This window comes from Vigna unguiculata, chromosome 11, assembly GCF_037176805.1.
Source record: "Vigna unguiculata cultivar grain cowpea cultivar isolate G323 ecotype 2 chromosome 11, ASM3717680v1, whole genome shotgun sequence".
NCBI lineage: Eukaryota > Viridiplantae > Streptophyta > Magnoliopsida > Fabales > Fabaceae > Vigna > Vigna unguiculata.
The window spans coordinates 30957321-30969630 of record NC_140802.1 but is presented as its reverse complement, the minus strand read 5'-3'; the positions used below and the strand labels follow the sequence as shown (position 1 = coordinate 30969630).

Genomic DNA, 12310 nt, shown 5'->3' with positions numbered 1-12310 from the left:
ACTCTATCTTAGATTTTTCTAGATTGTTCTAGAACTAGTCCTTCTATTCGTGCAACGCACGGGTTTTTTTTAGATTTAATAATTGTGGTAATAGCAATGGGGTATTGGAAATTTAATAATCTATATGATGAGAATGTAATGTTTTAAAAAGATGTTGAAGTGTATGAATAGAATAGATGAATTTAGAATGTAATTAAAGTGGTATGTGAAGTTAATATTTGATTTCATTGAATACTATTGTTAACCACAAACAACAAAAATATGACTAATAAACTACTTTGTTAATATAAGAATAAAAAAAGAAAAAAATGACATACCTAGAATATATCCTTTGGTATTGAAGTTCATAAATTTGTTTTGTACAAAATTTCCTTTTGTACACAATGACTTCTTTGTTCAACTTTTATTGTACCATGATTTTCCTACATAGTAGAAAATAACATAAATCAATTGATATATATTTATAACAGTTTTGAAATGAAAAAAAAAATAGATATGACATACCTATAATTGATTTCTTTTCAAAGAGTTTCAAAAATTTCTTTGTACACAACGTTTTTAGTTGTGTTTGTTACCTTTCCATCTTCATCCAATATAAGTATTTTCAATCCTCTTTTGGTCTTGACTCTAGAAATAGCAACATATAGTTGGCCATGTGTGAATACAGGTTGTGGAAGATAAAGGCCGACTCTAGAAAGTGTTTGTCCTTGACTTTTGTTAATCGTCATTGCAAAGCATAAAGATATCGGAAACTGTCTTCTTTGAAATTTGAAAGGCAAACCTGAATCAGATGACACTAAATCCATTCTTGGTATAAATCCTGTCACCAATGTTTTTTCCAGTAATTACAATTGCACATATTACATTCTTGCCTAAATGGTTGACTTGCAATCTTGTGCCATTACATAGACCTTTGGCTTGATCAATGTTTCTCAAGAGCATAATTGGAACACTTGTTTTCAACTTTAGTTTATGATTTGGTATCCCTGAACATTTGATATCATTTAAAAATTTAGATGTAAACCATTCAAATTGCACTTCATCTTGTTCATCAGATTGGCAAGGTGTATCTGAACTTAAATAAGTCACCTCTTCACCACCAATTAAAGACAACATGAAATCATTTACTTGCTCTACAGAATCATTTGTTGGGCATAAAATTGCTCCATCATCAAAATAATTAGGATTCAACATGTTAACCACAAATTAAGGATAGACAAATTCAACCAATGCCAATAAAGGTAAATCTGTGTTTGTAATCAAGATCTGTTCTGGAATTTCAACCATGCACTCACCATTTTCATTTAGATCCATTTTCCCATCTCCAATGTTCAATATCCAATCAGCAAATTGTTGAATATGATTGGCTGTTTCAGTATTTGATGTAGTACTTAATCTCATGTTCTTGGATAACTTTAGCACTTTACAACAATTCCATAACTCTGAATAGTTGATTGATGATTTTATGATATCAAACCTAGATCCTTTTTTGATAACTGGTAGAATTTGTCTAAAGTCACCTCCCAAGACAACTGCTTTGCCACCAAATGGTTTGTCTTTATTGGCATCATCAACATTTCGCATAATATCTCTTAGTGTTCTATCAAATGCCTCAAAGCACATTCTATTCATCATTGGTGCTTCATCCCAGATAATCAAACTGGTTGCCATAAGAAGTTTTGCCTTGAGACTACCTTGTGCTATGTTGTAAGTTGATTCATCATTAATTAACAGTGGGATGCAAAAGGTAGAGTGTGTTGTTTTTCCACCAGGAAGTAATAAAGAAGCAATTCCACTTGATGCTACGTTCAAAACAATCATGCCCTTGCTTCTTAGACCAGCCGACAATGTCTTCCACATAAAAGTCTTACCTGTACCACCATAGCCATATAAGAAAAAGAATCATCCCTTCTTTGAAAGAATTGCTGTCATGATATCCTGATATACATGAATTTGTTCATCATTCAGTGCTTTAAACAAACTGTCATGTTCTTTCGCCATGTCTTCTTTATTATATTGCAGCTCATCAACAATAAATCTATTATTGAATGTATGTACATCTGAAAGATCAAGTTGAGGTAATGAAGGATAATCTTTCAAACTTCTACCATTTGACATTAGCATTTCCTCTATTTCCAGCAGACATAGTTTTTGTAATTCAGCATTCTGAATTTGAAGACCTGCAATAAGTAAATTATACAATTAAAATATATATGTATAGCAAATTAAAAAAAAATATGAAATACCTGGTAAGTTCATCTCCTTCCTTTTTTGGTACAAAATTCCATCACATAAGATACTCCAAGTAGAATTCCAAACTATATCTGGTTTAGAAATTGTATTCATCGACAACAAAGTAACAAATAATCTTCTAAGTTGATACCCAGAAGCAAATTCACTTGCTTCTTTGATTGCATCAATATATTCTTTGTCGTCAACCAACAATCCCAAAACATAGCAAGCTTCTTGGTATGTTTCATAATACTTTCCATCAATTGTCTTAATGCTTTCATAATCAATACAACCTTTTTGAATGGTCAGTAATATCCTCAAATAATAAAGTTCTCCAGAACCAGGAGGAATATAAGTAAGTCTACCAATGTTGTAGCCTTTCTTCCTTGGTTTTCATTCTTTTTCTTTGGCAAACCACACAAATTTGCTTGGAAATTCTAAATAAGTCAATTGTTTTCCTTCCTCATAAACTTTATTAGCCTCAAACCAAGCTAGAAACATTGTGTTAGCATTTTCGTATCTGTTGAAGACCACATTAATATCATCATCATCTTTAAACAAAGTTGATTGTTGGCCAGGAAGATGAAAGGTCAATCGCTGAACAAGAGGCCATCTGTGGTGGATGTCAAAAGCAAATATTCTCCAAGCAGCTTCACATGGTGATAGATACCTATAATCGTAATACCTTTTGATCTCATCAATAATGGTTGATTTTTCAGACTGTGCAGAGTTGTTGCTTATTTTAAGAGTAGCTTTGTCGGGACCTTTGTTCACATATTTGAACAAATATTTAATTGAATTGGTCTTGTTGCAATACTCTGTATTGACGTATGCTTGATACCTCATTAGAAGTGGTGGATTGTAAGGAACAACACTTCTATTATCCAGCTTAATTCCATTCTTCTCAACAAATCTACCATTATCAAGTCTTCTATAGCATGAATATCCTTCTTCATCAATTGAAGTCGAAGATGTGAATTTTTTTGGATAAAATTTAGAACATCTTCCTTCATGCAAGGTGAATTATGTCTTGCAGGTCCGCATGGTCCATGAATCATGTAACTTGAGACAACTTTTTCCAATTTGGGGTACAAATCAGCATTTGGCAATTCAACTGATATTACTTTATCAATATCAGTTGAATTCTTCAACTTGCTTTCTCCATCCAACCATAAAAGTATATGTGCATGAGGTAAACCTCTTTTTTGGAATTCTACTGTGTACATTCCTACATATATAAATAAAAAATAAATATACTTTTCAGAATCTAATTTAATATAAATTTATATAATGTATATTACTTCATATATAACATACCTGCAGTGCTTTTTCCAAAGAAGTCCTTTTTCTTAAAATCTGTCATCATTTCATCCAACTTCATCTTGAACACTCTACATACAATATCAGGTCTATCCGAAGCTGATAAGCCTTTTGGTAAGACAAATTCTTTTATTTCACTCCAATTCACATTACATGTTATAGTAATGAACAAATCCGGATATCCAAATTTTTTACAAATTGCCATAGCATCTTGACAATTGTTGAACATGTATCTGGTACCACCAGTGAAAGAAGTAGGCAAGACAATACGTCTTCCAATTAAAGAAGGATCTGTCTCTCCTCTATTAACAACTTCTTGTAATCCATTAAGAATATCACAGCGAATTAACTTCTGATTCGCTCTGATGAATGACAACCTTTGGGCTTCAACCATTGTATAGCAATCGACCAGAAACTGTTGGAACAATCTGCATGCATTCACAATATTTCCTACTTCTACAGCTCTTTGTTGTATTCTAAAGGCAATAAATTCTCGCAAAGAAATTCTAACTCTTACTCTGGATTTTGTTTTTGAATGAGATTCTCTTATTGGGATATCCTCTTGATAACCATCTTCTCCATATGGAAACATGAGAGGATATTGTAGTGGAATGAAAGCTGTGTGAGTTTCGTGCAGTCTGCTTAATTCACCAGAACATTTTTTGACCATTATATCTCTGCCTACATCCTTATTGTCAAAATCACGAACTATAAGTGCAGCTATTTCATCACATGAAGGTGTATTGTAGACTCTAGGGTCTTTGTTTCTGCCTCTAAATAGTCTTAGCGTGAAATCTGATTCAATATGTTCCAGTGACAAATCTCTTACTCTTCTAAAAGATTTCGCAAGAACATTGTGATTGTCAATCATTTGAATCAAATCAGCAACCAATGATTCATCTATAACAGATTCCTTTGTGTTTGAACTAAAAAATAATAAAGAGAATACATGTCAACACATGTATTTAAATATTTCATATAATGAAATTATTTAATATATTCACTGACCTGAAATGTTTGACTCTGTTAGTCATTTCATTTTCGGTATCATATATGTACAACTGTGCAAACTTTGGCTTTGATCCATGCTCTGGCAATAAACTGCCAATACGGTGATAGTTCTGTCCATTCAGAATAAATTGTGGTGGAGCAGAACCATTGTTCATTGAATTATCAATCTTACCACCAATTGAAGTAAATGAAAACATGCTATTGTATACTCTTATGTTTTGTAAAAATGATTTGCTTCTCTGATCTTCACCATTTAACAAACCTTCAAGAAGATTAGGTGATCTTTTTAATAGTGGAATTTAGACTTTTCCCTTTTGACAACACAATGAGAATTCAACTCCCTTTGAGGTGTTACATTTTTCTGCTCTTTCTTCATACCAAAGTTGAGCTTTACAGTATTGGCATTCCAAGAAAGGTTCTCCAATATTGAGCAATTCTGAAAATTATTACAAAACATTAGAATGAAAATGCGAATATTTTAATCTGCAGTTATATACAATTGTGTTGGACATTATGTACCTTGTAACTCTCCTTTGCAATACAATTCGTTTGTAGTTGTAGTACTTGTAGTATATTCTTCAATATTAGTAAGATTAAAACTAATTAATGATTTCAAAGGAATTTATATTAACATCAATAAGTTTAATATCAGAATTACCATCATCTCTTATCGTTGCTGAATCATCATTTGTTGTGTCTGAATAATTATGTTGTCTTGTTGTTTCATCATCAAGATTGAATCTGTTTTGAAGTGATTGTATGACTTGAAAAGGATATTTGACAACTTTATTCTTAGAAACAGAATGCGACTCATTTACAACCTCTGATCTCCCACCTATGAAAAACAACAAAAAACAATTGTCCTACCTACATTGGCATTGTGAGTATGAATCCAAATGTAATTACCTGCACTGGAATTGTAATTATTTTGTCCATAATTTCTCTGACTGTTATTGTTAAAAGCTGGAATCATTCAAAAACATTGATATAAAATCTAAAATTGTCATTTAAACAGGTATATAAGAAATTAAGAATAATGTAGAAATATACCGAAAGGACTATGGTAAGTTAAAGTAGAAGTTGCAGATTGTGAAGTGATTTGTTGTTCAACTAAAGTACTTAAAAAACTTGAGTATTTGTTGACAGTTATTGCATTGAAACGAAGGTTAGTTTAAAGTGGTACGGAATTAATATGATTCATAAACAATGTTAAAATTAAGTATTGGAAGAACTTCAGAACTGACCAATTTGTCTGTGAAATATTGAATTCATATTGTGAAGGTTGTTGTTGTTGTTGTCAACATCTGGAAAAGGATTATTGTAGAAGCATTGTTATTAAAGAAATAAACAAAAAGACTTCATTGATTCATTTAACAACATTCTGTAAAGATATAGCTTAGAAACAAAAAAACTTACTAATATCCAACTGTTGTAATGGATTCCTGTCTATATTTTTGTGAAATGATCTTTGCGATACAGTTGGTTTATCTGTGATTAAAACAACAAAGATGTTTGAGTATGCATCTGTGTTGTGAAGTTAAAATCCAAAACATACAGTTACAAATATATATATAAAAAGAAATCCTGAGATTTATTTACTTTGAGAAGAATGGTTTGCAAATTTAGTTTTCTTTCTTGCATTCTCTTCTTTGTCATCTGCAACATAAAAAAACATAGAAACATACAAATACATCATTTTTAAATAAATTATTGATGAAGAATTAGAAAACATAAATGGTTTAAGTAAGATGTTAATGACTTACATGAATGTTGATGAGTTCTTGCATTGAACCTTTGTTGTAGCACCAGTTTCCTTCTGAGCCTTGCATTTTTACAATCGTTATGCTCCATTACAGTACAGAAATGTTATGGAATAGTTTCAAAGGTTACAATGGAAGAAGCAAAAATAAAGGTAAGTTGACTCAATGGATGAAAAAGTGTTTACTGTTTTATTACTATATTGGTGAATGTCTTTGTTAAACTTTTTTGTGTAGCTTGTACCTCTAATCACAATTGTGGAAACAAAAATATATGTAATTATAATAGGAAGCAGTTGTTTCAGAAGAAAAACATTAAAATAGAAGACAAACATTAAAAAGAGAAAGAGCATGCAGTGCTGAGTGTTAATATATCAGAATCATTCATATATATAGCACTTATTTCAGAGTTGATTTGTTCTTGCAACTAACAAAACATTTCCTTTTTATGTAGGTACAATCAGACGTGTTTTTTATGCAGTACTATATATAGTAAAACAAAGATGACTTTTTCATAGGAAGTATCTGCAATCTTAACCTCATTATGTGTCAAATGATAACATAGAGTGAGTGTATGCACATACTAAAGCAACATACATCCATACATATGATTATAGAACTGATAACTTTTCATTATTCGTCCAACTATATATCTTTCAATTGCATCATATATATTTCATTTGAATTATAGAACAAAATAATTTTATTTATGAATATCATACCATAACATGTATGACTTTTCATCTTTCAGAGTAATTCAGAGAAGCTTCAAAGAGATTTCACTGATAAGAAGGTAGAACTATACATATGCATTGCTGAAAATAAAAAAACTTCTAGGTTGAAAACTACATAAGTGGCAGAAATAAAAACAAAATTATTTATACTAACTGTAAATTAAAAATTACAATATGTTAGCACTTTGACATTCTGATTGCTTTTCATGTGGTCCACTTCAAACACCAAGTCAATAGTTTGATGAAATCCATGAGCAGTACAAAATTCCTTCCAGCCACTTCCAATTTTGCTAGACTTCTTAGGATGATTTCTCAACAGTAGTTTGCACTTCACTGTTTTACGTGGTCCATAAAGAAAAATGTATTTAAATCTTCCTTGACGAAGATAATTGCCAAAATCAGCTGGCAAATCCTAAAACATACATAAAGTATTAATGAAATTAGTATATGGATTAAATTTAAAAAATAATTTCGAAACATAAATCAAAATATGATAGAAACATCCATTTAGTAAAAAATATGAAATTAATCTCACCAGATGGCTAGCATTGCATTGATTTGGATTCAGAAATATTAAGAAATGCAACTTCAGTCCATTGAAAAGGGGTTGATCTGCCTCAATTCTTTTAAGAAAACGTGCAATAGACAAAGGTTTGCATTTACTGGGAAAAATAGTGATGTGGAAGCAAGAATCACCCACATATCCAAAATAAATAGTGTGAAAATCGTGAAGATCATATATGTGCCTTAATTCAGTCCATCCTCCAATTAGCATTGGTTTTTGTAAATTCTTGTTATAAGTAACCACATGTCTATTGCCTTCTTCATAATTTTCTCCTGTGAAAATAGGTACTGGAATTGATGATGTTTGATTGGTAGTGGCCATAGGTTGAGAAAATATTTTGGAAGTAGTATAGAATGGAGTTCTAATTTTTTTTGAAGTAGTTGAAAAATTTATCTACACCCAGTAGATGACCAAACGTAGCTAAGGTACCACTGATAGTATTTTGAGGTTGTGAAAGGAATAGTTGATGGGATAGGGAAAATTGTGGAGATAGTAGAATGTGGAAGTTGTAGTTGGAAAAAGTGTATTTTGTAGTTGACAGTAGTTGTATTGGATGTTGTGTTAGTTTCTTCATGTTGCAAATGGTAGGATACATGAGGTATTTATAGACCCATAGATTATTCTAGAAACTTCTAGCTAGAACTTGAACAAATAGTTCTAGATATTTCTACATAGAGAATGTTCTTGACTTTTCTTTCTATCCTAAGCTTTTCTCCAATACTCTAGAAGTTTCATTACATTTCAATAACTCTATCTTAGATTTTTCTAGATTGTTCTAGAATTTGCATTATACTTTAATAAACATTGTGCTTGAACAAAAGCGGCCACCATAGCCACTATGGTTCCTGACCAACAAATCGCGTTCCAATAAAGCGCTTGGACTACGCCACCATCAATGACGTACAACCACGGTGCGCATTCACCAAAGACCAAAATGCATAAGCAATCGTGAGAATGAACCCAATAACGCAAAAAAAAATGGAGGCGGAACAAAAATGACCTAAAACGTAAAAATATACCGTGCAAAGGAGCGGGATTGAACAACGACAATTGAAACGACGCCACAACGGTTTGTTTGACGGTGCAGCGGCAGTGGAGGGCCAAAACTTGTGGCTGGCGCGACTACTTGGCGTGGAAGAGGGGAACCTGGTGTTGAAGTTCACGATGAAGAAGACGATTACGTTGAATAACGACGCGATTTGGATTTTTTTTACCCTAGGAAGGCTCATTGCCTCGGTTAATCCGAAACCGAGGCACAAAAAGTTATTCCCCAGTCAGTTAAATGAAGACTTGATGCATAAAATATTGGAAGATGATAGTTTACCAAAAAATTTGACAAACTTGTGACAAATTACCTTTTTAAGTAAAAAAAATATTACAATTATTACTTTATTTTGATTTAAAAATAAAAAATTAATTTATTTAATTCTATTTATAAAAACTTTGTCAAAACTTTGTTAAAAAAATTTGTCAAAAGATAATTTTCCTAAAATATTATCTGTCTTAGTTAAATAAGGCCTAAAACATAAACCGTTGTCTCGGTTGACACCGACCCGACGCATAAAAATTCTGCTATGATTGTTAAAATTTTCAAATCAATAAAAGATTGAAAATTTTGGCCCACATATGCCTCGGTTGCATTAATAACTAAGCATGAAACATATTTTATCTCGGTTGAGATGATATTTGATACATAAAAGATTACTTAAATTATAAAAATGTCAACCGCTCATTAATATATCTTGTTTGTGCTGAGGCATACAGGGTGCTGTGAAAACGTAAAATTACACTAGTGTTAATAACAAATGCATTTTTTTCCAACAACCATATTTTTGAAATTTGTCTATTTTAAAGATGAAATGGTGATAGATGATAATGGAGAAGATAATAGATGAAGAAGAGAGTGGAAACGAAGGTTTTGCAAAAATATAAAATTGCAAAAGTATTTCATCTGGGATTCGAAGTAAATTGCAGAAGCTTATGCCAAGATACCACAAAGACGGGACAGACAAGACAAAGAAGACCATAACGAACCAAGTGAATCTAGAGGTTTTGGAGGGTTAAAAAAATTGGAAAGGTAACTTTAGAAGTTTGTATGCAAAGGATGTTGGCAATGGGATGATATATTTGTATTTTTATTAACTTTCTCCAAATGATCTGTTGGGTCCATTAACACCATTCTGTTATATAAATTTTAACAGCCGAAGAGATTTAAACTCATAGAACTATTGCCAAAAAGGATATTCAGATTAAAGACAAGATTTTTACAATTTTTCAAATTCAAAAGATGAAGTTTTCTTAAAATACCGATGGATGAATGGATTTGAACTAGTTGCATACATCCTCCAAGATCAAGATCCATAAGACGTGGAACCTCACTTAAGTCTGGCACCTCAATAAGATTTTGGGAGTGACTGAGATACAGATTTTTCAAATTAGGCAGACACTGTAAGAGAAACATAAGTTACGAGAATTTTCATTTTACATTAAAAAGGTTGAAAGAGACAACCCTTAACATTTTTTTTAATTTGTGCATCTAGGAGACTAATGAAAAAAAGTTAAACTTCCTCTCTTATTTTGTGTAAATATAAATTGAAAAAAAATGCGATAAAGTATCTTTATATTTCAACATTTAAATTAAGACAAAAAAATTAACCATGCAAAAGAAAACTAAAAAAATGTGATGGAGCATCTTTTTGTCTGTTAAAAAAGATCTAAATACCAGGAATATAGTTCCCACAAGGCGAACAATATCATTTGCACTCAAATTTAGAAGTTCTTCCAGAAAATGCATGTCAACTAAATTATTTCCATAACTCCAAATTTGATTACGACCCAATATGTTTATTACATTTTCAACAACGTTTTCAATTTCTTCATATTGTTTCTTGTGCGACCAAAGTGAATCATCACCGAAACCTAAATTAAGACTTTCGAAAACAAAATATAATATATTACATAAAAGTATGGCTATATTTCATAATATTTTGGGATACTTGGGTCAATATTTTTATAAATTAAAGTTATATACATTTCATTATATTGCTTATAAAACGTTTATTAAGAGAGGATTTAAAAAACTAATATGAATGCAAGTATTACTAAATATGAATATATATTAATTATATATATTGATGTCATATAATGGAAAAAGATGAATCTTAAACAGTTCCAATCGTTATAATCTTTTATATATAAAATTTAAAAGATTTTCATATAAATTTAATTGAAATTGTTTTATATTAACCTTTATTAATAAGAAAAAAATTGTTATTTATGAATTTATTTTACACCAATGAAGAATGTAGATTTAACAAGTATTGATTCAATCCAATTATATCTTAAAAAAATGTATACTAATAAAAATAAATTGATCATTTTTGCCCATTTTTCAAATTTAATATGATAAATTAAAATTTTCATGTTTTATTTTAAACTGTTCTATCTAAAGATCTTGAAAGACTTTCCAAGAAAGCATTTACTAAAATAATCAAATATTTAAAATAAGATAATGTACTATACGTGTCCAAGATTATCTCGGTTACCTAGCATGGGATCATCTCGGTTTATATTCCTAACATCACCTCACATTCATATGACTAAGAACTTCAGTTAGTATTATATCATGTCCGAAAAGACTTTGATAAAAGAGTAAATGGAGGAAAATTATAATCACCTAAAGTTAGTAGTTAAAATGTTATTTATTAACAGAATGATAGGCAAATTAGTTAAGGTGATTATTTGTGTGATTGACACTCAATCAGGTATAAAGACTCATAAACCTTAATATAAATAGAATCATAATATAATTAATTATATGCTTATTTATTACAATATTTATTACATCTTGTAGTACTTGACTTGAGTGTCTTTTGCAGACACGTTCTCTACTGATGTCTAACAAAACTTAGGCTTAAAATCATCTTGGTTTCAAAGAGCCATGAGAAGAGTTTTCTGTGGATAAGCTATGTGTTCTAGTTATGCAAGAATAGATAACCTAAAACTTTCACGTTTTTTTAATTGTTCTATCGAAAGATCTTGAAAGATTTTTTGCATTTTAAAATCGAGATCTCGACGGGACGTTTAAAATCATTAAAAAGAACATACATAACTTGTCATCAGAATTTATTATAGAATATTACGATTTAAATAAATAATGATCTTTAAAAAAATTTGGATATCAAAATCTATTACATATAAAAAAAATACAACATCCTACAAATCCATCCGACTTCTAATTAAACGTGCAAAATTAATATAATTTTAAAATCTTTACTTTCCTAAAAAAATCAGATAAAAACATAAATCTATTTAAAGATACCTTAAAATTAAGAAAATATTTATGAAACTATTTATTTTGGCTAGCTAATGATGAACCTTATTCGTATATATTTTCATTTCCAGTAAAAAGTAATGTGAGAGAATAAGAAAAAGCATCTAAGTGATTAGCTACGAGTTTTGTGTTTAATTTTTAATAGCTATTAAGCATTATTGGCTTAGAAATGATCGACAGAAGTTTTTTTTGAAAAATTATGTATGAACCAAGACCAAAGAGTTATCCTACATGACCTTTGAATGAAAAATACTCTTTTGAACCTTGGCTTGGAACACACACCTTGAGCTTAGAATTTAGGTCATCCCAACCCATATTACTGATGAGAAGGATGCAATAAATGTGTGTCATGAAGGAA

At 30.5% G+C, this 12310-nt stretch overlaps 1 protein-coding gene across 1 annotated transcript; it reads right to left on the bottom strand.

Moving 5' to 3' along the window:
- Positions 1-1206: 1206 nt before the first annotated feature.
- On the bottom strand, positions 1207-10413 carry LOC114168674 (uncharacterized). The gene is made up of 13 exons (XM_085669334.1): positions 10342-10413; positions 9960-10065; positions 5470-5526; positions 5222-5398; positions 5083-5139; positions 4919-4999; positions 4561-4825; positions 3550-4478; positions 3234-3460; positions 2648-3132; positions 2247-2506; positions 1983-2180; positions 1207-1871 (listed from the first exon to the last, which is right to left on the bottom strand). The coding sequence occupies exons 1-13, from the start codon at positions 10411-10413 to the stop codon at positions 1207-1209; spliced, it is 3579 nt and encodes a 1192-aa protein (XP_085525460.1).
- Positions 10414-12310: the final 1897 nt, after the last annotated feature.

What these genes read in the sequence shown, in the direction of transcription:
- LOC114168674 (XM_085669334.1), bottom strand. Translation starts at nt 10,413, where the DNA reads ATGCATTTTCTGGAAGAACTTCTAAATTTGAGTGCAAATGATATTGTT. An exon ending in TGAAGAAAGAGCAGAAAAAT is followed by an intron (nt 4,826 to 4,918) that starts GTAACACCTCAA and finishes ATCTTCTTGAAG; the next exon opens with GTTTGTTAAATGGTGAAGAT. An exon ending in TTTCCAAGCAAATTTGTGTG is followed by an intron (nt 2,507 to 2,647) that starts GTTTGCCAAAGA and finishes TGATTATGAAAG; the next exon opens with CATTAAGACAATTGATGGAA.